The 25,186-nt window shown below is 33.1% G+C and overlaps 3 protein-coding genes and 1 long non-coding RNA gene across 5 annotated transcripts; 1 reads left to right on the top strand and 3 right to left on the bottom strand.

Annotated features, from left to right (window-relative positions):
• Positions 1-9,946: 9,946 nt before the first annotated feature.
• LOC112275532 (germin-like protein subfamily 2 member 1) lies at positions 9,947-11,022 on the bottom strand. Its single transcript, XM_024505966.3, has one exon. The coding sequence runs from the start codon at positions 11,020-11,022 to the stop codon at positions 10,369-10,371; it is 654 nt and encodes a 217-aa protein (XP_024361734.1). The 3' UTR covers positions 9,947-10,368.
• A 755-nt stretch (positions 11,023-11,777) lies between these two features.
• LOC112275531 (germin-like protein subfamily 2 member 1) lies at positions 11,778-13,363 on the bottom strand. The gene has a single exon (XM_024505964.3). The coding sequence runs from the start codon at positions 12,678-12,680 to the stop codon at positions 12,027-12,029; it is 654 nt and encodes a 217-aa protein (XP_024361732.1). The 5' UTR covers positions 12,681-13,363; the 3' UTR covers positions 11,778-12,026.
• A 5,271-nt stretch (positions 13,364-18,634) lies between these two features.
• LOC149986470 (germin-like protein subfamily 2 member 1) lies at positions 18,635-19,801 on the bottom strand. The gene has a single exon (XM_090246702.1). The coding sequence runs from the start codon at positions 19,704-19,706 to the stop codon at positions 19,053-19,055; it is 654 nt and encodes a 217-aa protein (XP_090102828.1). The 5' UTR covers positions 19,707-19,801; the 3' UTR covers positions 18,635-19,052.
• Positions 19,802-22,376: 2,575 nt separating this feature from the next.
• LOC112275757 (uncharacterized) lies at positions 22,377-24,811 on the top strand. 2 transcript variants are annotated; one of them, XR_002967840.3, is made up of 2 exons: positions 22,377-23,475; positions 24,358-24,811. It is a non-coding gene; the product is annotated as an uncharacterized LOC112275757 (long non-coding RNA). The 2 variants fall into 2 exon arrangements; XR_002967841.3 differs by having other exon boundaries at positions 24,337-24,811.
• Positions 24,812-25,186: the final 375 nt, after the last annotated feature.

Below are 25,186 nucleotides of genomic sequence, written 5' to 3'. Positions count from 1 at the left end.
AAAAATATGGATGTTATTATAAAAGAACCTAATAGAAAGATATAATAAAAAAATAAAGATAAATGATAGAAAGATAATAAAAAGTTTAGTCTTTATGCTACTTTTTATAAAAAGAACTTTTATTTACTTTGTAGAGACATGAAAGCTTCAAATAAAAATAAATAAAATAAAAAAATAATATGAGAAACTTTAGAAGAGAATTAAAAATAGATTAAAACAAAAATTACCTTAAATTACTAAAAATTGATATTTGAAGAGGACCAATTGTCAATGTGGATTGAAATCAGACTGTGAGACACAAAACCATGCATCTACAAAAATTTCAAGGTTCTTTTGTCAATCAATGTATAAGATTTGAGAAAAAACTTGAAGAAAGATTTTTAAGTGTTAGTTTCATGTCATTCGGATTAATATTGAAATTTTGAGGGATTTTCAAAGTTAATGATATACTTGGTGGATTTGGATTTTGAGAAATAAAAATAAGTTTACAAATTTCAAGATTTTGTAAGTTTCATAGCATATTTATAAGTGAAAATTGAAAATTTTGTTATTTTGCTTATTATAAATATATGTGAAATAATTGATATTAATTGAGCAATTAAATTGAAGCATTTGAGGATTTTTGTGGATTATGGTCTCAAATAATTGAGATTTAGGATCAATGAGGGATTTCGAGATCTGACAATATTTGCTTGTTTAATTGAAGCAAAAATTGGTGAGAGAAATTTAGACTTAAATATCTATACACAATCTAAATTTTGGATTATTTGAATGGTTCAGCAAGGAAAAATCTTTGTTGAAAGATTGACTTTCAAGTTGAAAAAAGAAGGCAATCAATAACTAAGAGATTTTAAGAGCGTTTCTTGCAATTGGTGTATGCAATCTTCTTCAAAGTATTTATTCTTGTTGCTTATTGAGTTGTTGCAAGATATACAAATTTTGAATCAAAATCCGTAATTCAATCATTAATTATTAAATTTTTAATTTACTACAAGATTATTAAGAATTATTTAAGATTTAAGGATTGATTAATGATTGATTAGGATTAGTTTAAGATCTAGGATTTGATTAGAATTTATGATTTTTTTTAGAATTTGGTTAAATTTTAGGATTTTTTCTAAAATAGATTAGGATTTAATTAGAATTTGATTAAGATTTGATTAAGATTATTTAAAATATAATTAAGATTTGATTAGGATTTAGTTAGGATTTGATTAGGATTAATTTAGGATTTAGGATTTTATTAGGATTTTACTAGAGTTAGAAATAAGATTTAATTAAGGTTCATTTGGATTTCAATTAGGATTTTAATTAAGATTTGACCTAAGATTTGATTTAAGATTTGATTATAATTGGTTTAGGATTCTATTAAAGTTTGTTAAAGATTACATTAAAGTTTGAGTAGAATTCAATTAAGATATTTATTTTTGATATTTTAAAAAATAAATTATATTATATATTTTATTAAGGTTAATTTATTATTTTTTTATATTTTTTTAATAAGTTCTTGAGACTAATTTTGGATTAAATTAAAAATATATTAATATTGTTAAAATTTAATTAGAGTTTTTTTAGGATTCTATTAGAGTTGTTAGGATCATCTTATTGTAAGTTCCATTTTTCTTTCTATAACAAGGCATCTATTGCATTCTCAATCAAACTTCATGTAATATAATATAATAGAACCACCATAAGTAGCATTGAAATATCATTCACCTTTTCAAAAAAAAAAAGAGAGTTTAGAAAAGAAACGGAGAAGAATATAGAATCTTCATTAAAAATTACATCTCAACTTATAAATAGCTTATGAGTTTTTAAATCATAATCTCAATATCCTTTAATTCCAAGAGGTTTGGCATATCCTAAAAGTAAGATTTGTCAAGTGAAAGGATTAAGTTTGGTATGTTTAGTATTTGGTATTTTAGCAAGAGCTAAATCTCCAAAAACTTATAAATGATGGAATTTTGGTTTAAGATTGGTCCATCTTTCATATGAAATAATATTCAACATAGAAAAAAGAATAGAAGGATTTTCTAAATAGCAAGTGGTAAAAATTACTCTAGCCCAATAAATAGTATTGAGCTTGGCCACATGTAATATAGTGTAAGCCAAATTGATAAGAGAGGTTTTTATACTCAACTATATTATTTTAAGAAGGAATATGAGGAGTTGTAAAATATCAAATTATACCATATGGCTCATAATAAGTAGAAAATTTCTTACTTATAAATTTTCTACTATCAACTATTTGAAGTATTAATAATGATTGGCCAAATTAAGTAGTAATGTAACAATGATATTTTTAAAAAATAGGAAAAAAATTGGATTCTTTTTTGAAAAAAAAGATTGTTGTAAAGCATGAGTAATCATACAAAAATAATAAGAAAAAATAAGCCCCTCCAAAAGAAGGGATAGCTATATGACCACAAAGATTGGAATGCATAAAGATCAATAATGTTGTTGCACGTGTGGCACATGTTTTGAATACAAATATTTTATTATATTTATCATAAATATAATCTTTATAAAAAGATAATTATTTATTAATAAAGGTAATCCAGAAAGAAGTTGATAGTATGAAATATGTTACATGCTAGAGTGATTAATATGCTTTAATTATTAATGCCACAATATCAAAATATTTCTTGAAGTTGAAATGGGTTAAATAGAAGGCTATTGGTTGTTGTTGAGGATCAAGTACTTTTAAGCAGTTACTTTAATAAAGCCCACACTGACTTAAGCCATGTAAGCTTAGACCATGCAAGTTTAGGCCATGCTAGTATAAGTTGCTTTGGCCTAAGCTATGTCAACTTGGGCTATATTAGCTTGAATAGTAGCTAGGCAAGTCCTTACCATATTAAGACTATTATAGGCCTACACCACAATAAAGCTACTATTGGCTTTGGAATTGTTATTGAATGTAAAAACATAAGATTGCTATAATAATAGAGAACTAGTGGCTATTGTTATAGATGTCACTGCCTTAGGATTAAATAATATAGATAAAAGATGATCAAAGGTTAGAATATTCATCTGATGTGATAGAAATATTGCAGGAACTTTGTTAGTTTGTAAAAAGATGTTGGTGTTCTAATAGGGATTGTAGATTTGAGGCTTGCTACCACCTATAGTAGAAACATAGGACTTAGGCGGTATAATCTAAGCAAATATTGGAGTGTTGAGAGAAGCAGTCAAACTTATAATTGAGCCGTTACATTGATTTGGTAGAATTGAAGTAGGCAAGGCAATGACTTGTAATCAAAGTAAGCTAGTAAGTTTGCTATCCAATAGATTTAATATGATAGTTGCAACTTGTAGCCAATCTAGATTGCAATAGAAATGAATTACAACAAGTCGTGGCCTTATCAAGACGAAGGTCATTCTTCCAAAGCAAGGCCTTATCAACATTAAGATTGCAGCTTTGAGTCTCATTGGAGATCAAAAGAGTGGAATTTGGCTCTACATTGGTGATTGTAAAGTTGTCATTAAGCATTGATAGCCATTGTTCTATACATTAAATAAAGATAGTGTTAATAAAACTTTTTCATCTTAGAAATATAAATCATCACATTTGAAGATTGAAAAATAATTAACTTCACTAGTCTAGGATAATTTACTACTGATTATATAAGTATCATTTATAAACTTAATTTTTGTGTATCCAATTTTAGTTATTTGAGCCATTGAAAATAGATTTTTTTTATTATAGAATATATAAAATATCTAAAATTTATATATATTGACCAGATTTGAGTTGTAAGATAATAGATCTAATATTTTAAATAATATGTAAATTGATATCTCCTAATAAAACAAATTTTGGTATAGTGAGTGAAATATAATTATTAAAAAGGTGTCTCAAAGGCTCTATATGTAGTAAAAAGGTGTACTAGATGAGGAGAAGTGGCCTCAAATTTTAGACCAAGATCTTATCTTTACGATAAGAATCATAGTCAACCACCATATATACTGCTAAATTCTAAAATATTACTTGTGATATGGACTAGAATGACAAAGTTCTTATCAATCAATTTCAATATTGATTGAAGGATAATATCAAAAAAAAAAATTATTGATAATATCAAAAACAAAATCTTTAAAATAATTTATTGCTTAAGCCATTACATGCAATAATTGATAATTTAAAAGGCATCAAGAACAAAGACTTAGCTGAAGAAAAACAATTCAAGTCATGATGGTAGTTCCTAAGTTTTCAAAAACCTATTCATCATTGCTAAAATCAATGTAAATTGATATTATATATTTTAAATTCCTCTTAGAATAAGAAAAGATTCAACATAAATAAGAAGATTTGTGCTTATATTATAGAGAGGCTAAGTATATTACTCAACCTTATTTAAAGAAGCAACACAATCACAAAATGAAGAGCATGATTGTCAAAGAAGATAATGTATTGAAAAATGAGTTTTTCTCATATCCTTCACCTTGTTTTATAATAGATATGTGTTTAGGATCTAAAAATTACAAAGTCTTTGTATTATTAGATTCAAGAGCCTTAGCATGTTTTATAGACAAAGACTTTGTCAAAAAATAAGAAATATCTTTACTGAAGAAAATTAAATTCATATATGTAAAAGTCATAGATAATTGTTTGTTGCCTTTTGGAGACGTTACTTATGAGACTGTTTATTTAAATGTAGCAATTAAAGATCATAATAGTATAATAATATTTAATATAATAAGATCTTACTCTAATTTTGTTATTTTAGAATTATCATGGTTAAAAAAAATATAATCCTCAAATAGATTAGACTTCTTATAATCTTAACTTTTCTTATAATTTAATCTAAAATTTTGATAGTGAAATAGAAATAGATAAACCTAATACATCTAAATTCTTAGAGCTACGTACAAGAGCTTTTATACATTTGGCAAAAAAAAAATCAATCTTTTGTTATATATGCCATACCCATTTCTGATAGTGGAAAGATGTCAAGTGATATTCTTAGCAAGTATTAAGTTTTTTAGGATATTTTTGAAAAAAAAAAAAAATGTAGATATTCTTTGAAAGTATTGATCCTATGATTGTAAAATTGATCTACAAGAAGGAGCTCAAATACTATTTGGATCAATCTACAACTTATCCTAAAATAAGTTGGCTCCACTAAATGAGTATATGAGTGAAAATTTTGTTAAGAACTTCACATGCCACTCAAAATCTCCAACATGAGCTCCTATCTTATTTATGAAGAAAAAAGATGGATCATTGTGGATGTATGTGGACTATCGAGAATTTAACAAGATCACTATTAAGAATATGCATTTCATACTTTTAATTTTAGGACTTCTTGACCAAGTTAATCAAGCAAAGATTTATATAAAAATAGATCTACAAGAAGTATACAACTTAGTTTGCATTTAAAAAAGACATGAATAGAATCCTACTTTTTAAATTAAGTATGCATATTTTGAATATAATATCATAATTTTTGGACTGAAAAACATACCAACTATTTTTCAACATCTCATGAATGATATCTTTTGTGAAATTTTGATGATTTTATTATCTATTATTTAGACAACATTTTAATCTATTCTAAGAACATAGAAAAAACATGAACTTCATATTTGTTATGTATTACAAAAACTTAAAGATATAAGGTTATATACAAAGATAAAAAAATTTATATTCCATACTACTTAGGTTGATTTTCAAAGTTACATCATTTCCAACAAAAGATTAATGATGGATCTTAAAAAGATTCAAACTATTATAATTTAAAAGGTTCTAAAAATAGTCAAAGATGTGTAATATTTTTTCAAATTTAACAATTATTATTGAATCTTTATCAAGAACTTTTTTTCAAGTTGTAGCTCTTCTTACACGTCTAATATGTAAAGAAAAACTTGAGTGGAACAAAGAAGTAGAAACATCTTTTGAAGCCTTGAAGACAATATTTATTTTTATATCAATTTTTTATTGCATTGATTTTTCTAAGGTATTCTTTATAGAAATAAATGCATCAAACTTTGCTATAGGTGCTATTTTATTACAAATGATAGCAAATGATAAGCTCCACCCAATTACTTTTTATTCTAAATTTTTTTCAATAGTTGAAATTAACTACAAGATCTATAAAAAAGAACTTTTTACAATTATGGATTCATTTCAAGAATGACATCGTTATTTAGAAGATGCTTCTAATTTAGTTATTATATATATGGATCACAAGTACTTTATGTAAGCATGTGTTTTGAATCATTTCCAAGCTTGTTGGAGTATGTTTTTAATAAGATTTGATTTCAAGATCACTAATAGATCTAAAAATAAATAAGATTCATTAGATGCCTTTTTTAGAAATTCTTATCTTATATCAAAAAAATGAGATGTAGTTTTTGATGAAATAAAGAATAATTTTCTTGAAGTCAGGGTATTTTCATGCTTTAGCAATAAAATCAATATTGACTATTGATTCAATCTTTATCAAGAAAATTTAATCAAGTATGACTTTTGAACTTCTTATTCATGATATGAAGAATAATTTTTATAAATCTTATGATACTCCTAAATTTGACTTTAAAAAAAATCTACTCTACTTTGAGGAATGATTATACATTTCAAAAAGTGAAACATGATTATATATTCTTTAAGCTTGTCATGACTTTCTAGCAACCAGATATTTTGGATACAATAACACTTTAAAGCTAATATCTAGAGATTTTTGGTGGCTTCAAATATAGAAGGTAATAAAAGACTTTGTACATTCAGATCATATTTGTTTAAGATCCAAAATTCCTCATCATCAATCTTATGGACTTCTTCATCTATTAGTTATTTTGGAACAATCATGATCTTCTATTTCTATGGATTTTAAAATAGATATTTTAATCTCAAGTTCATATGATTCTACATTCATTATAGTAGATTGTTTTACCAAGATGGTATATTTTGTACTATATACAAAATCTATCACAGGTGAAGAAATGGCTAAGTTTTTTTTCAACAACATCTATTGCTATCATAGATTGCTCAAGGATATCATATCAAATAAGAAGACTCAATTTATATCAAGATTTTGGAAAATAATTTTCAAGATATTAAAGGTGGATATAAAGCTCTCTTTGGTTTTTCATCCTCAAATTAATAAGCAAATAGAATGGATGAATCAAGTTTTAAAGCAATATTTGAAATATACCATTAATTATCATTAAGATAATTCAACAATTCTTTTGCTATTGGTACAGTTTATATACAATAATTTGATACATTCTTCTACTCAACAAACATTTTTTTTTACTAATTACGATTATTATCTACGATTTCATATTTTTGACTTTTCAAAAGTTGATAATCTTGCTATAAAAGATTCAACAAATCGTTTGTCAAAACTACATACAACAATAAAGGCACAATCAAAGAAAGTTTAAGAACGACAATAGATCAATGCAAATGACTATCACAAGGAAAAATCATAATTTAATGTGGGTGATAAGGTATGGTTACTTCATCACAATATCAAGACTATTCATCCTTGTGACAAATTGTTTTAGTTTTCAAGTATTCTTGTAATAAATGGGATTATTATAAATTGAGTCTATTTTTTATTTATAAACTAATCAATCTAATTTCTTATTAATTACATTACTAAAATCTATAAAGATCCATCTTATATTTTATATTTTTTTTAAGCTTTATAAGATAGAAGATATATTAGAAATTAAAAAAATCTTCCATCATCTTATAGAAATAAACAATAATCAAGATTTTGAGATTGAAGAACTTTTAAATTCAAGGCAATGCAAAAATAGGTTGGAATAACTTGTACATTGGCATGGATATGATATTAGTAAATATACATAGGAGCCAGCCAAAAATTGTAAAAATGCAATAAAAAAGATTAATGTTTTTTATTATTAACAACCATCAAAATTAACATGAATAGTTAAACTATTCTTTATTTTAAAAGAAACAAGGTTCAATGAAGCTTATATTCTATCTTTTATTATTGATTGTAATTTTTTTATATTTGTGGTATTAATGAAATAAAAAATCAATAATCAATACATATAATTCAAAAGCTATAGTTTGTTAAGTTATCAAATAAGACATTGTGATTGTTACAACCATCAAGATAACAATATAAAAATTTAGTCCTTCAAAATTACATTTATGAATCTTTCATAACTTTTTTCAAACAAAATATTTGAAACACTATCAAAAGTAGTTTCTATCTCAAATGATATCATTAAATATTTAAAATCTCTTTTAAAGTTGTAATACCAAATGCATTGTATCTCACCATCTATTTAAGGCAGAATATGTTATTTTTAAAGAACTAAACTTTTTATAACTATTTAGTATAGACTTTTTATCTCTGTATAGAACATTATCAATGGCTAAAAGGACTTATCAACTAGCTTCAAAGGAAATAAAGATTAGAATATGTGACAAATGCAATTTGTTGTATTTTGGACTTCATCAATATATAATCAATACTCTTCTTGAATTTTTTTCCTAAAAGAGAAGAAAATATTATATATATATATATATATATATATATATTTAATTAATTTGAATAAATATCTGAATATTTTAAATAGATTTAAATAAATAAAAATAGATAAATTTAAAAATATATTATAAAATTTTGTTAGAAGCTTCATAAATGTAATTTTGTCTTTATATGTGTCTATAGCTGATTGATAGGTTAAAAACTTGGCCAATAAGTTGATTATATATCATACATGTTGACTACTTGTGATACATGTTGAACATGTAATCCAATTATAGAAAGCTTACCTTACAAATTACACATTTATCTTATAAGTTAGACATGTGTTGGAGGTCCTATAGAATATTGTTATGAAGCTTTTAATTAGATAGTATAAATAGATGCAAGAATGAAGCCTTCTTCACATTGCTAATTTCTTTCTTACTTCTAGTCTTATTTCAAGAGTTTTTAATTTCTTGATCAAATGCAATAGCCATTCTAGTTTCTTTTTGAATATATATATATATATATATATATATATACAAGACCAAAGCACCTTTGGTCTTCTTAATTCAAATTTCGTATTTAAGAAGAAACCATGAGGTAGACAATCCTATTTTACAACAAAGACATTTTGTTATGTCACATATCCTTGCATATAAAACAATAAAACTCATATTCATACTAAAACATTTTAGAATAGATTTATAATAAAAAAATTATATATTGCAGCTTATGGCATTTTTTAATTTATTTTTTTAATTTATTTTTTTAATTTATTTATATTGAATTTTATGATACAATATATCTAATTCTTCTATATACTTTTAGAAGCTTACTGATTTTATTCAAGAAATCTTAAGATATGAAGTTGCTTTAAAAAAATATAGTTTAAATTAAAAAAAAATCTATTGTATATATGTGATAGTCTATGGCATAAGAGGTGTCTACCTAATGGTTCTTTCAAAAAAATAAAACTATTGTATATATAGAAGAGTGTCTCTTTTTTCTTTTTTAGTATTCAATAAACGTATTCTCTTTTTAATTTACTTTAAATCCATATATTTAATGTTTCAAAAAGATAGACGTATGTATTTTTAAATTTTAGATTTCAAAATATATAATTAAAAGAATCTAACACGAAAATATCTTATATGGTAATATATTCTCTTTCAAATCATAAATATCTTTCGGTTGAAGTTTTCTTAGGATCTAAATAGCATAAATTTTCTTTTCTCTCTTTTTCTATTTAAAAAAATATTTCTTGATATATTTAACTTGACATAGATGTAAATAATGATGATGAAACATAATCTCTTAATTTTTATTATCCAAAAAATTAATTTAAAAAAGGTGTTATATATGGTTAAAATATAAATGAAATGAAACCATTAATAACTTTTTCTAGAAACACTTTTATCAACATAAAAATTACAGTGATATCTAAAGGATGATTGTTTAGATGCTACATACTGTTCGTGAAATGTTACGAGTTCAGAAACTACATGCATGTTGCAGAGATTTATGAATATGCTTGCTCCTTGTTTCTCTCAAGATTGATTTCTTTGCCTCCATTGTTTTCAAAACTTAAGCATAAAGTTTTGACCAGCTCATGATTCCTTACCATAACTTATCAAAATTCCACAGATATGTCATTTTCTACCAATCTTACACATATTAAGGCCTATCTGATACAAATCAAAACCAGTGCATCCCTCAATACATACAGCAAGTCCTAACACTACATCCTCAAGATATACAGTTGGTAATACCCACATACTAACGGTGAGGTATCTCAGAGTCAAAACATCGAATACAACAACCAATCAATCGACGATACCTATCGACTACAATGTCCACAATGTGTCGCTCCTCATCTCGCCAACGACCCGGTTGGCAATCCGGATGGACTAGCTTACGCGGCGGGCTTGAACTTGGTCTGCAAGTCCATCACATCCATGTCCTTGAGCTGGAACGCCCTGGCCAGTGCCGAGGTGTCGATTGACGGCTGTGCTGCGAACACGGCGGTGAAGAACTGTACGCCGGGGTTCTGCCCGTTCAACACCGAGATCGTCACGGCGTGACCGCTGCCCACATTCAGCTGGAAGTGCACCAATCCCTTGGGGAACACGAAGAAGTCGCCCCTCTTCAGGCTCGTTGCGAAGAGCTTCCCGGCGGTGTCGACGAATCCGACGTGCACCTCTCCCTTCACCACGTAGATCACCTCCGCGGCCCTGGGGTGGGTGTGAGGGGGCACGAGCCCACCCTTGGCGTAGTTGAACTTGGCCAACGCGAATCCAAGGGTGTTCAACCCGGGGTAGTTGATGCCCGCGAACCCTGGTGCAAGCGCGATGCCGAGGGGGTTGTTGGTGTCTCCGTCCTTGCGGAAGCCCCTGAACGCGAAGTCCTCCGACATGGCAGACGAGGCAGCCTTGCAGGCCAGGCCGTTGATGGTGATCTTGCTAGCCAAATCCGCCACACAATAGTCGTTGATGGGGTCGGCATCACTAGCAGATGCCAAAGCAACCAGAGAAGCCACAACGACGAAGATAACGAGGACCTTGGCCATCTTGTCCAGATTGACTATAGTCACCGCGCAGAGGTAAACGCTCCGACGAGAGTGAATAGCGTTGTAACTACCTTAACCTCTGCAATCGGGAATGTCGTGAAGTTCCTATATACTCCGTCGAAATGCTTGCCAGATCAGACATTCGTTAAGAAGTTATTACAGAAGCCGCTGAGTGTTGCCTTTCCAGTCTTTCTGCGGACCCACAACGAATTGCTGAAGTCGATCACCAATCAATAGTTCTGCCACTTAGTCTCCAATAGGACGCCGCTAATACCGCTGTGTCCCAAATTAAGATCCTCGCGCATCACACCACCCACCCATCGAGATGAAAATGTCGGTACGAGGCATTTCTACTTCACCCGAATCACCCCGCACAAGTGAGGCACCCGTGGATACTCGATATGCCATTTATTGTTGCACTGCTTTGCACACTCACTAGTTATTGACCAGGAAGTGCGAGGTACCAATATTAGTCTTGAGAGGATGTGCGTGAATGTTTGCGGCTGGTTATTGCTGCGGCTCAAAGTTGACGTGTATGACATGATATCTAGCAGGATTGAGTCACCTAGGGTTGTGCTTCCTAAATCGTTGCGTGTGATTCATCGCCACACATCTCATGAATGGATATGGGTTCGGCCGTACTTGGAATAATATACTCGCCGATACCATATATCCCTATACACTCCTTGAACCGTGTATCCCCCAGGGTTGAATTCGCAAGTTCACACCAGTAGCTCATGAGGAATGCCACTGAAGATTCGAAACTGTGGAGTTTTATTCAAGTCCAGTGTGCCGCCGGTGCAACCCAGCATAGCAGCATCTGTACAAAAAATATCATTTCATATGCGGGCACTCTTGACCCCAATCAATACTACGATGCCGTCTCAGAGTAGTTGTCCCTAATCCAACAACCCTCCTATCTACGATACCTATCGACTACAATGTCCACAATGTGTCGCTCCTCATCTCGCCAACGACCCGGTTGGCAATCCGGATGGACTAGCTTACGCGGCGGGCTTGAACTTGGTCTGCAAGTCCATCACATCCATGTCCTTGAGCTGGAACGCCCTGGCCAGTACCGAGGTGTCGATTGACGGCTGTGCTGCGAACACGGCGGTGGAGAACTGTACGCCGGGGTTCTGCCCGTTCAACACCGAGATCGTCACGGCGTGACCGCTGCCCACATTCAGCTGGAAGTGCACCAATCCCTTGGGGAACACGAAGAAGTCGCCCCTCTTCAGGCTCGTTGCGAAGAGCTTCCCGGCGGTGTCGACGAATCCGACGTGCACCTCTCCCTTCACCACGTAGATCACCTCCGCGGCCCTGGGGTGGGTGTGAGGGGGCACGAGCCCACCCTTGGCGTAGTTGAACTTGGCCAACGCGAATCCAAGGGTGTTCAACCCGGGGTAGTTGATGCCCGCGAACCCTGGTGCAAGCGCGATGCCGAGGGGGTTGTTGGTGTCTCCGTCCTTGCGGAAGCCCCTGAACGCGAAGTCCTCCGACATGGCAGACGAGGCAGCCTTGCAGGCCAGGCCGTTGATGGTGACCTTGCTAGCCAAATCGGCCACACAATAGTCGTTGATGGGGTCGGCATCACTAGCAGATGCCAAAGCAACCAGAGATGCGACGACGACGAGGATAGCGAAGAGCTTGGCCATTTTGAGTGATAATCCCAAACTACTAAATGGTTGGGTGAGAGAAAACCACTGCAGATGTCTGGTCCCCTACACTCTTACTGTCGTGAAGTTCCTATATACTCCGTCGGAATGCTTGCCACATCATACATTTGTTGAGAAGCGGTCACAGAAGCCGCTGGGTGTTGCCTTTCCAGTCTGACGGTGGACCCACACCGAGACGTGGAACTCGATCACCAATCAATAGTTCTGTCACTTACCCTCGAAGAGGTTTCGCGTAAATACCGCTGTGACCCACAATTCAGCTCCCCGCGCATCTCACTACGGACCGGTCGAGATTGGAATGTCGGCACGAAGCACTTCTACTTCATCCTGAACACACTGCACAACCCTGCAACAGTCGATGAGAAGTCCTAAAGCCCATTTACAGGTCCTCATTCTACGGTACTGCGACGCGGCAGCAGGTCCACCAATCAAGGCAGCTGTTAGGCCTTCTTACCCTGAACGGATTTTTCGCTGCGGTTGTCAATGCCAGGTATTTATGATCTTCGCATTTTTAAAGGTAAAATGGTCGGCACCAGAGGGGTAGAAATGTCTGGATCACTCCCCGCGGAGTTCATTTAGTAACTAGTGTGTTACTTGTAAGCTAGGAAAACTTCTCTCCTGTATATTACTGTTTTTCTGGTAATAAAGTGGTATGGATTATACCCGATGTAATGGTGTAAAGTAGGTTATGGGCTCGAAGCTTCAAAACTGGGCATGATTGAGAGTTCTGCTGGTTGCTTAACCTAGCTTGCATTGATAGAGTGAATTGAATAGAGAGCGTTTTGAATTTGCCACACAAGTTTACTGCCTACTTCAGTCCTCGTGGTCATTTGCTTGATTTTCTTGATTTTTTTCTTAGGGACTGCACTTCTTCTTACCTTTCTATTTTTTCTGTTGACTTGATGTTTTTCATCTTGGTTACCATGTCTATTGAAAAAAGATTTAATAGGCATTCAGTGTTTCAATAGTACTGAGTTTCATTGCATGAAAATGTCAAATTAGAAATTTGTTTTGTGACAAAGGATACATTCAACATTTTGATGGCACTGTTGAATATGATTCAGATGATGAAGGCTGGAAAAATTGTGATTACAACGTATATACATTACTTACTTCTTTAATTGAAAGATATGTTTAGGCTCTATTAACTAGTTGCACATGAGGTTTGAACTCATCTTTTAAAAAAATATGAGCACAAGAATAGCAAAAATATTCATGAGTTATAGTGCCAATTTTTTGATGCTAAGTTAGAAAACAATCAATTTATATCTAACTTTATTGCTCAACTTGAACTCAGCATGAGTAAGCTCCAAGAATTTGATAATTCACATTCTTTGGATGCCTTCAAGATGTCTAAGTTTAGAGCTAACTTACTTGCTAGTTTTGATGGTTTTACCACTGCCTAAAAGAGCACTTCTAAAGAAGATCGTATCTTAGCTAATCTTAAGCTTTTCCTATGTGAGGAGGAGAAGAAGATTTTATGGCGCATACAACAAGAAGTTGCTTTGGATAGCAAAGCTTTTTATACTAGTCATGGACATCTTTCTATTAGTATAAGCTATAGAGGTCAATCTACTTGTTGGAGTCTTCATGCACGCAGATTCTTTATTGATATACTTCCATATGGTTATATAAATCCATTGTACCTTCATTTTGATGAGCATTGTACTTTGCAATTTCCTACTCTTCTATTCTATAGACTCTTTTCTAAACCTCTATTGCCATTAGCAAAACAAACTTTGTTTCCACCAACTCATTTATAAACTCATAGGAATGCCAAGATTGCAAAAATGAAGTGTAGAACAAGATGTAATAATTGTGGTCGACTTGATCATTGGTGGTAAGAATGTCTGCACATATTTTAAGAGCTTGTCTATAGGCCACTCATTTTGTATTTTGGACCTTATATTCAAGCATCTTTTGTTGAGTTATTGGATTCCAATCATTCTTTTTTATCTCCAAAGGTTGCATATCCAGATGTGGAGTATTATTCTTCATTTACTTCTTACAATTATGATGATGTACATTCAAACTAGTTCACTTTTAATAAACAAGATATAAAAAAATAAAAATAAATAAATAAAAAAAAATCAGATTTCTCTCTCAATATTATCCATATTTATATAGCATTAGCATCAAGGAGAATCAAAGATGACTAGATTACTAATAGGAGAGCCATTCATCACATTATTGATAAACTCCAATGGTTTATTAGCTACAAACCATTACCACCTAATGCTATTTGGCTTGTCAAAATCTCTGTTGGTTACAAGTGCTACATAACCAATACAAGTAACAACAAAATTTTGGTTTAGCTTCTTAATCAAATAGAAGCTCATCTTTTTCAGCAAGTTCTCTATATCCTTGGATTTGGCCAAAATCTCTTGTCTCATTAAAGTTGCGAGACAACATAAATTTTTTATTATGTACAAAGATCATACTTGTGAACTTCATTAAGGCAATAGCCTTATCATGGCTAGCTGTATGCTTTAAATATCTTACATTTTAAATTTCATTGTCTTACTTCCTCCAAGAGATGTTTCTTATATAGCATCTTATAAAAACATTGCTTCTTTAGTAGAATTATAGGATATTGAAACTTGACACCTTTGCCTTGATCACTTATACTATGATATGATTAAAAAGATGGCTACCAATGGTTCAATCATTAAGATATAACTCAAGACTACTAAATCTCCAAAAATATATTTAAATTGCACCTTTGAAAAATCTTGCAGGCCAATGTTTTCTAAGAACATTATTAGAAGTCAATCCACAATGCTAGGGATGCTTCTTCACAACAATATCTATGATTCCATGAGTGTGCATTTTCATGATGGATCATTATATTACATTTGATTCTAAGATGATTGTACATGTTATCATTTTATTTTTTCTATTCTTCATAAATCAAATGTACTTACTTATTTTCAATAAATTTGCAAAATTATATTTTGAGATACAAGCTATAAGGTTCTTACATTACAAACTAGTAATGTAGGTGAATTTTGTAGCAAATGTTTTAGTAATTATCTACATATAGAAGGAATCAAATATGAATTGATTGTATCATATATTCCAAAACAAAATGTTGTCTTAGAGAAAGATAATCAAATTATTATAGAAGTTGTTAGAAGTTTGATCTACTATACTCACTTAGATCCTATGTTTTGGATAGAGGCTTTAAATAATATTGGTTATACTTTAAATCAAATATGTTCTTGTCTTCTTCCAAATGCTATTATTTTCAAAGCTTTTATTGATAAAAGTAACCATGTCTTGCCCATATGCAATCATTTTGTTGCAAAGTTAATTCTCATATTTTTAATAAGCTTTGTAAGAAACTCAATCCAAAGAGCAAAACTAGATTATTTCTTAGATATTCCAATGAGACTAAGGGCTAGTGCATTTGGAACTTATATCATAAACAAATTATCATCAGTAGAGATGTATTGTTTGATGAGCATAATTATGCTCAAGAAACACCATCTATTGCTTTTTAGTCTTCCAACACTACATCTATGGAAGTTCATTTTCTAAAATTTCAATACCCTCTTTTAGTGGAGATAAATCATAATTATTGTACCTCAAGTTTTAATTTTCTTATCTCCTCAAATTCAATTTAGATTCCTTATTTAACATCAAGTAATATAGTTAGTACTTCAAATACTTCCAATATGACAAGTAGTGAGAGTACTTCTACTCTAGGTAATGACAATGTTGATTTCATTGATAATTACTTTAATGAAGTTTATATTCAATCTTTAAAAACAACTCGCATTGTACTTTTGCAAATTCTATTATGACTCTACCATTTGCTTTAGCTTTAAAGTCTCCAGTATCTTCATTTGGATTTCTACATGAGGTTCCTCAATTATATCACAAGACACTTCATTTCTTTTATTCTTTACAATCAAAAAAAGTAATGCAAGCATAGTATGAATCTTTATTTGACAATAAAACATGGAAGTTTATAGACTTACTCTTGTGGTACAAATCCATTAATTGTAAATGGATCTATGCTCTCAAAACTAAAACTAATGATACTATTGATTGTTTTAAAGAAAGATTAGTGGCTAAAGGTTATTCATAGAAAATTGGTGTTGATTTTATTAAGACTTATTCTCCTATTGTGAAGTATAATTCAATCCAATTGGTTCTTTCAATTGTTGCATGGAAGGATATGCATATTTGACAATTCAATATTAAGACTACTTTTTTACATGGTCAACTTGAACATTAGACATATATGAAGCAAGTCCCTAGATTTGAAGATCCTTAAATTTTTCATAAGGTCTATTGCCAGAAAAAGACATTGTATGGTTTACAGCAAGCAAAGCTATACATAGAATAAATGCATAACCTAATTTTTAGTAACCTATAAGCTTAAACAAAGTATTGTTGATGCTTGTATCTATTGTTCCGATACAAATAATCAACTCATTCTCATAATGTTTGTTGATGATGATTTGTATTGTTGCCAAGATGCTTGCCGCATTCTCTATGTTCTTATGATAATAAACAACATTGTTGAAACAAAGATCAATGATCCAGATACTTAAGTGAGGTTGCAAATTGAATGTGATTGTTTTGCTACACTCATTTTTATACATCAATGTGCTTATTTGGAGAGAATTCTTTGTGAATATGGATTTTCTAAATCTTCATCCATTTCAACTCCAATTTCTTCTAATTCTTTTCTTTGTGGCATCAATTCTATCAATACAAAATTTAATAATAAATTTCCTTTTGTCAATGCTATTGGTAGTCTCTAATTTGCCTCAATAGATAATTGCTGTGATATTATCTACTCACTAAATAATATTACTCATTTTAAATCAAGATTTACTCAAACTTATTATAATGCTATTAAAAAGATATTTTGGTATATTTAGATAACTTTGGATTCCAACCTTGTATATGGTGGAACAAATTCTTTGACTCAATTCACTAGGTTTGTTGATGCAAATTAAGCGGCCAATTTGGACAATCAACAATCACATATTTGATACGTTTTATTTTTAAATGACGCATCTATTAGTTGGGGCTCAAAGAAACAATATTGTTTAGTCAATATTACTACATATTCCAATTATATCATCTTCTTTATGGCTACAAAAGAAATAATTTTGTATCGACAAATGCTAGCAGATCTTGGATTTCTTGAAGAGAAAGCTACCATTGTTTACTCTAATTCTCAAAGTGCAATTCAATTGATAGTTAAACCCAAGTTTCATTCAAGAACCAAGCATGTTGATATTGAATATCACATGTTTCCAAGAAAAAATTAAGAATGGTGTTTTACATATTGATTATATTTCTATGAATGCCAACATAGCAAACATTTTTACAAAAGCCTTGAATCTTGAAAAATTCAAGAAATTACATGCTTTTCTTACTATATATTCTTGCTAATACTTTACTTCTCCATTGTAGTGAGAGTATTACTACATGTTGTAATATCAATAGAGAAGTTATTCTTTAATGAAAATTCAGTAACTAGTGTGTTATTTTTAAGAAGGAATAACTTCTCCCCCAGTACATTACTATTTTTCTTGTTGTAATGAAGTGGCATGAATTATACCCGATGTAATGGTGTTAAGTGCCGTGAGCCAACTTAATTGCCACTGGGCTAGCTTTCTTGCTAGCTGCTCTAACTACTACCCTCAAGTCTACTGATCTTCACCTTTGCATTCCCTCGCAATATTCACAAATACACTCAGAAAAATTAGAGTACACAGTTGGAAACCAACTAAAAGACACGGGTACGGTGATGACACAAAATGAGATGAGTGTGAGAAGGAGTAGAAAGTATTTACTCACGTCTGCTCAAGCCTACGTATTGTCAATATAGGGTCTGTCAAGATTCGTCCTTTCATCAATTAAAGAAAGACGTTCAGGGTTTCATTCGTTGCTCAGCAAATGCATTACACTGGTTTCAAATTTACCTTGACAGGATTGTATTAAGTCATGTTGAATACTTAAATTTTCCGACTAGTGTGCCAAATTTATAACACCGTTCCAATTCGAACAGTCCCATAGACCCCCCGTGGCCGAGCTCGCCAATTCTCACGCCAGTCGCTCATGCATATTGTCGACGAGGTTTCAAAACAGTGGAGGATTGTTCAAGTCCAATGTGGCGCCGGTGCAACCCAGCATAGCAGCATCTGTACAAAAAATATCATTTCATATGCGGGCACTCTTGACCCCAATCAATACTACGATGCCGTCTCAGAGTAGTTGTCCCTAATCCAACAACCCTCCTATCTACGATACCTATCGACTACAATGTCCACAATGTGTCGCTCCTCATCTCGCCAACGACCCGGTTGGCAATCCGGATGGACTAGCTTACGCGGCGGGCTTGAACTTGGTCTGCAAGTCCATCACATCCATGTCCTTGAGCTGGAACGCCCTGGCCAGTACCGAGGTGTCGATTGACGGCTGTGCTGCGAACACGGCGGTGGAGAACTGTACGCCAGGGTTCTGCCCGTTCAACACCGAGATCGTCACGGCGTGACCGCTGCCCACATTCAGCTGGAAGTGCACCAATCCCTTGGGGAACACGAAGAAGTCGCCCCTCTTCAGGCTCGTTGCGAAGAGCTTCCCGGCGGTGTCGACGAATCCGACGTGCACCTCTCCCTTCACCACGTAGATCACCTCCGCGGCCCTGGGGTGGGTGTGAGGGGGCACGAGCCCACCCTTGGCGTAGTTGAACTTGGCCAACGCGAATCCAAGGGTGTTCAACCCGGGGTAGTTGATGCCCGCGAACCCTGGTGCAAGCGCGATGCCGAGGGGGTTGTTGGTGTCTCCGTCCTTGCGGAAGCCCCTGAACGCGAAGTCCTCCGACATGGCAGACGAGGCAGGCTTGCAGGCCAGGCCATTGATGGTGATCTTGCTAGCCAAATCCGCCACACAATAGTCGTTGATGGGGTCGGCATCACTAGCAGATGCCAAAGCAACCAGGGAAGCCACAACGACGAAGATAACGAGGACCTTGGCCATCTTGTCCAGATTGACTACAGTCACCGCGCAGAGGTAAACGCTCCGACGAGAGTGAATAGCGTTGTAAGTACCTTCACCTCTGCAATCGGGGATGTCGTGAAGTTCCTATATACTCCGTCGAAATGCTTGCCAGATCAGACATTCGTTAAGAAGTTTTTACTGAAGCCGCTGAGTGTTGCCTTTCCAGTCTTTCTGCGGACCCACACCGAATTGCGGAACTTGATGAGCAATCTTTATTTGTTTCACCATCACCTGGAATCGTCATTGGTAAGGCCGCAACGTCCCAATATTTTGCCCTTTGTGCATCTCACCACGCATTTTTCGAGATGAACACGTCGGCACGAATCATTTCCCTTTTATTCGAGTCTCCTTGCAGATGTTTACTGACTTCAGTTTTCGATGTGTTATTTTTTTTAGCCTTTGTCGCACACTCACTTTGTATTGGTCATGATGTGCGATGTGTGGAGAATAGTTTGGGGAGGGTGTGCGTGGAGGTTTGCGGTTGATGATTGATGCAGGTTAGAGTTGACATGCATGTCATGGTAATTTGCAGAGTTTAGTCACGTATGAATGTGCTTTTTCATTTCGTTGTGCGTGATCGATGGCGAAAAATGTTATGAACAGATATGTTTTGGGTCGCACTTGCAATGATATTCACGCCGACGATGTTTCTTTATTTTCAGTCTTTGATAACCTGGTGGCATGAACATCCATTAGGGACTTTCGATGTTTGTCCATTAGGTTTGGGTAGTTAGGATTTCATCTATTCTTGACAGATGACTTGTACATGTTAAACATTTATTTGAGCAAAACGATGTTATGCTTTACAATACGTTTATATTAGTCATTTTATGTGTCAAAGTTATTGCTCCATTTTTATACCAACATTATAATTTAGGAATATTTTAAAAGTATATAGTAGATTTTTGCTAATAAAGATTGGTGTTTAATAAGAGTACAATACATTTTTATGTTATCTTCTTTTTTATATATTTGTAATTGAGAGCTATGGGCCTTGTAGTAAGGAACATCTTTATAATTATAAAATTAGAAGAAATATCTCTTTATATATTATAGAGTTATAGAATTCAAATAAATTTGATGCAAGAAAATTTATGGCAATCAATTGAGTCAATTATGAATCCCACCAATAAATTTTAATTGGTAGAATTTAAAAAAATATAGGGTTCAATTATTTCAATATTAAAATATTAGGATTAAAGAGTCTTTTTGATGATTTAAGTATTTATTAAAATTTAGCAATGTTTATAGGATATAAGAGTCTTATCAAAGTATAAGTTATAAAAATAGAATTTTTGTAAGTCTTGGAAATAATTATCTTAGTTAATATAATTTTTTTACTTATTGTCGAATATTAAGGATTGGTTATTAAGACTAATATTTATATTAACCTTCTACCTATATATTTTTTTATTAAAAAATCTATAAATATTAGTTAGTAATTAGATGAAGCATGAAAGTAAATCTTATGTCTATTTAGTTATTTATATTAGAAATATGATTTTTAGTTGATTTAAATTGATTTTATTACTCTAGAATAGAGTTGCACCTATAATACTATATATAAAAGGACAAATTCTACACATCAACAATCTAATAACATATCAAATAATAACAACTAAGAATGCAATAGCAACTTACAATCTTTTGGATTGCATTATAGTTTGTCATATCATAACATCTAAAATACAAGAATCTATCATTTTTCATGTAATATCATAGATGTACATATTTATATCAGTAATTATTTAGATAAAAGATATAGGTAGAAATAAGTGGAAACAAGTTGGCTATGTTTTGCACATGTTGACTATTTACTTTACAAGTTGGCCACTTGTTACAAATACTGGTCATTTATTATATAAGTTGGCTATGTGGTACATATATTGGAAAATATTGAATATAATATTTAATTCAACTTTCTTAATTTATATAATCTAAATCAATTACCATATCAATAAACATAAACTATTATAGACTCTAAAATAGATTTGACTTCTGTTTAAGGTTTTATTTTAAGTATGTAGGTGTGCAAAGTTGTGCAAAGTCGTGCATCTTAAATACAAATTAAGTAAAGTAGCTCAAAGTTAAGTATACTTATACAACTTTATACCAATTTATATATAATCATGTTCTTGCATTTACATGTGATGAATTGATTAAATTCAATAGGTTATAGGTCTCTACCTTATTACTATATTGTGCAATACATATCTAAATATATATATATATATATATATATATATATATTAATCTTTTCAAAATATTTCTTGTAACATTTATTGTTAATAATATTGCAAATTTTTAAAATATTTTTTTTACTTTTTTGAGTTATCAAAACAACTCACAAATTATTTTTGTAAAATAAGTTACAATTAGAGTATTAAAATATTTTTGTTAAAAAAAGAATGTAGGAATTTCTAAATACTTAAGTAATTAGCTATAATGGTAGAAAAGGATTCTTTTTAAATCTTTTGTGTAAGATTCTAGAATATTTTTAATTATTAATTGGTAGAAGGGAGTAGTTAGTTGATTTGTGAGTTAGAAATAAAGCTGCATGGAAAAGAAACTAACTAGAAGGAAGGATTTGGCCACTCTTGGAAACCGGCCTATCCTTCTTCTCTTGTGCTCTGATGCTCGACTCCAGAATTCGTGGAAGAGCTGCTGTCGACAGTGGTCCGAGCCTGGACCCTATTTTTCTTCTTTCTGTTTTTTCCTCCTTCCTAGCTGTTTTGTGGAGCATAGCAATTTTTGAAAGTTGCGGTTGGAGGTTCTCTTCTGTTTTTTGTTTCCCTCCTTCCATGTGTGGTCTGTGGCGACTTGGTGAGCTGATTCACGAACACCTTTCCCTCTGTTTCCGTTGTTGTTATTGTGTGTGTTGCGGTCCCCATCAGCAATGGAGAGCTTGAGCGATCGGCGGACTGTGTATTGGTGCTCTGTGCTCTGTTCCATTCTTGGGAGCTATGTGTCGAGCTCGTCGCTGGAGCTCCGATAGTCACAGTCTGTAGCCGTTGGATTTTGTTCTTTTTATCTTGTTGGATTGCTTCCGCGGCAGCTGCTAGTAGGTGTGCATTGCAGTGCAGTGTACTGCATCGTAACAAGGAAGAAACCAACTTTTTTGTGGTGACTGGAGCCGCGAAAGTTTTCCTTCTTCCGTATTGGAGCTTGCGGTGCAGGTTGCAGATCTAGTTTTTTGTCAGTCAAGTTGGTGTATTGCGGCGGCTGTGGAACAGTGTTTTTGTTTTTCATTTTTTTCCTTCTCTAGATCTATGGCGCAAGCTGTGCAGTTCTCTTTTCTTCGTCGTCATGGTGTGGTTGCGGTTGGCTGCACTTAGTTTCGATTCCTCTTCTAATTTCCGTTCAGCGATTGCTGTGGCGGTTTCTTTTTCTGATATAAGTTGCCCTTGCATCAAGAGAAGTTGGAACTAGGCGTGTGAGCAGCGACTAGTTGGGAAGTGATGAGCTACTGCATGGTCCAGCTCGTGGGGGTACTGCGGAACTTGGATCATGGTCTGACATTTGGCAGTTCGAGGGTGTTCCTCTTCTATGCTTGCGGTCTCAATGGCGGTGGTGGGTGATTCCACGTTGTGGAGCTAGGAGGTGAAGGCTCTTGTGCTACTCCCTCAAGCGATTCCAAGTGGAGTGTTGCTGGTGTTGGCATGGGGTTTCAGTCGAGATTCAGTGTGTTTCCACACACCCATACTTCAAGCTCAAGGGTGTATTCACAAGCGGCGATTAGCTGGTTGTAGTAAGTAATCAACATTGAAAACTTGGAGGTGTCGTTGAGTTTGAATCAAAATTGATGAATTGTATATATTTTTCCTTTGGTTTCGTAGTAGTATATGGTTGGTAAAGACGAGGTGCTTCGGAGGAGCTTCTGTTCCTTGGTGCAATGGCTGGAGCACGGCATGGGTTGTGCAGTGCTGAGATAAGGTTGTAATTCTTCATTGGATCCAATCGAGTTGGTTCCTCCAGTGGATGAACAAGCAAATTCCACAACCATTTGTTCTTCCAATCTGATCAGTCGTCAAAATTGAGCTGTTGTAATTAACTTGTGGAGCTTCCGTTCTACGGCAGTTGACACTAAAGAGGCTTCGTGTGATATAGAGTTCCGGTGGAACTAGATGACGGCTAGAGCATAATAATCACAAGAAGTGAGTGTGTTGACTAGTAGTATACACTTGTGTATTGTAGATCCTTCTTAGCCAATAGAGTCGAAAGTTGAGAGTGTAAGTGTAGTTGCACGTTGTATCATCTGAGGGTGGATTGTGAGGTGGATGCCATGGACTTCGGATGAAATCAATCGGATCTTCCTCCTAGTGGTGCGGTTGCTTATGTCTCAGAAAAACAAAACCATTAGTTTAGTCTAGTGCTAGATTTGTCTGACATTGTGTCCTCAAATCAGGAAGGATAAGAACCAAGTTTTTGCTCCTCCATTTGCCAACAGTCCAAGGGAACCTTTAACACTTGGTGGAAAGTTGTTGGATTGTCGTTGAAGTTGTCAACAATGCAATCTGGTTTTGTTCATTCTCTCCCTATTTTTACAATTGATGTAGCTGGAGTCCACAAATCCGATTTGTGACTGATTCTCGCCGTCTAACTTTTCCAGACATCCTCTGTTTTTGCAAAGGTACAGACTTGCAAGGCAAAAAAATTTGAAGCATCTTTTAAAAGATCTCCCATCACCGGAGCTCAGGGCGATTGAAGCTGTAGTTGTCGTGATAATTTAGGAGCGATTGATTGTAGTTTGAACTTGGCATTCCGGCCAAAGTTTGGGGCTTGTTACTTAGAAGTTAGAAGACAGGAGGAGAATTAGAATTAAGAGGGCAGATTTATACTATCGGATCCATCGAAATCAACCACCGTCTGCTTCTGCCTAATAGCAGACGTTCAAAGGTGAGAGCCCTGGAGTTTATTTAGAAGGCTATCATCACCTTGGATTTACACCAAGTGGAAGTTCAGCCAAGGATCATCAAGAAGAATCCAAATTAATCAATGAGAGAATGGCAATTCACAAGTGGTGAATTGCACATCTCAATTGAGTTAGTTCCTTTTAATAAAATCTGACTTGTATTTGGACTCTATTTATTGAGTAAATTGTGGTCAAAACTTGTGATTGGAAAAAAATTAAAGATTTGGATGAAGTATCAAGGACAAGAACAAGAAGAAGAGGCTAAACTTGAAAAATTTGTATCAAAAGAAAAGTGAAAAAATAGAAATAAAGAGGTATGTATATTAAAAGAAAACTAAAATGGCTATTATCAAATGACAAAGAAACTAAAAACTTTTAAATCTAGACTAGAAGCAAGAGAAGAATTGACAAGAGTAAAGAGAGATTCATTCTTGCCTTTATATATACTATCTAACTAGGAGCTATGTGGCAATATTCTATGGAATCTCTAATATGTGTTGACTTTACAAGACACATGCTTTAGCTTACAAGATAAGTTTTCTATATA

This window comes from Physcomitrium patens, chromosome 23 (assembly GCF_059467195.1).
Source record: "Physcomitrium patens ecotype Gransden chromosome 23, ASM5946719v1, whole genome shotgun sequence".
NCBI lineage: Eukaryota > Viridiplantae > Streptophyta > Bryopsida > Funariales > Funariaceae > Physcomitrium > Physcomitrium patens.
Note: the sequence above shows the minus strand (reverse complement) of the source record. Positions and strands in the feature narration are given on the sequence as shown.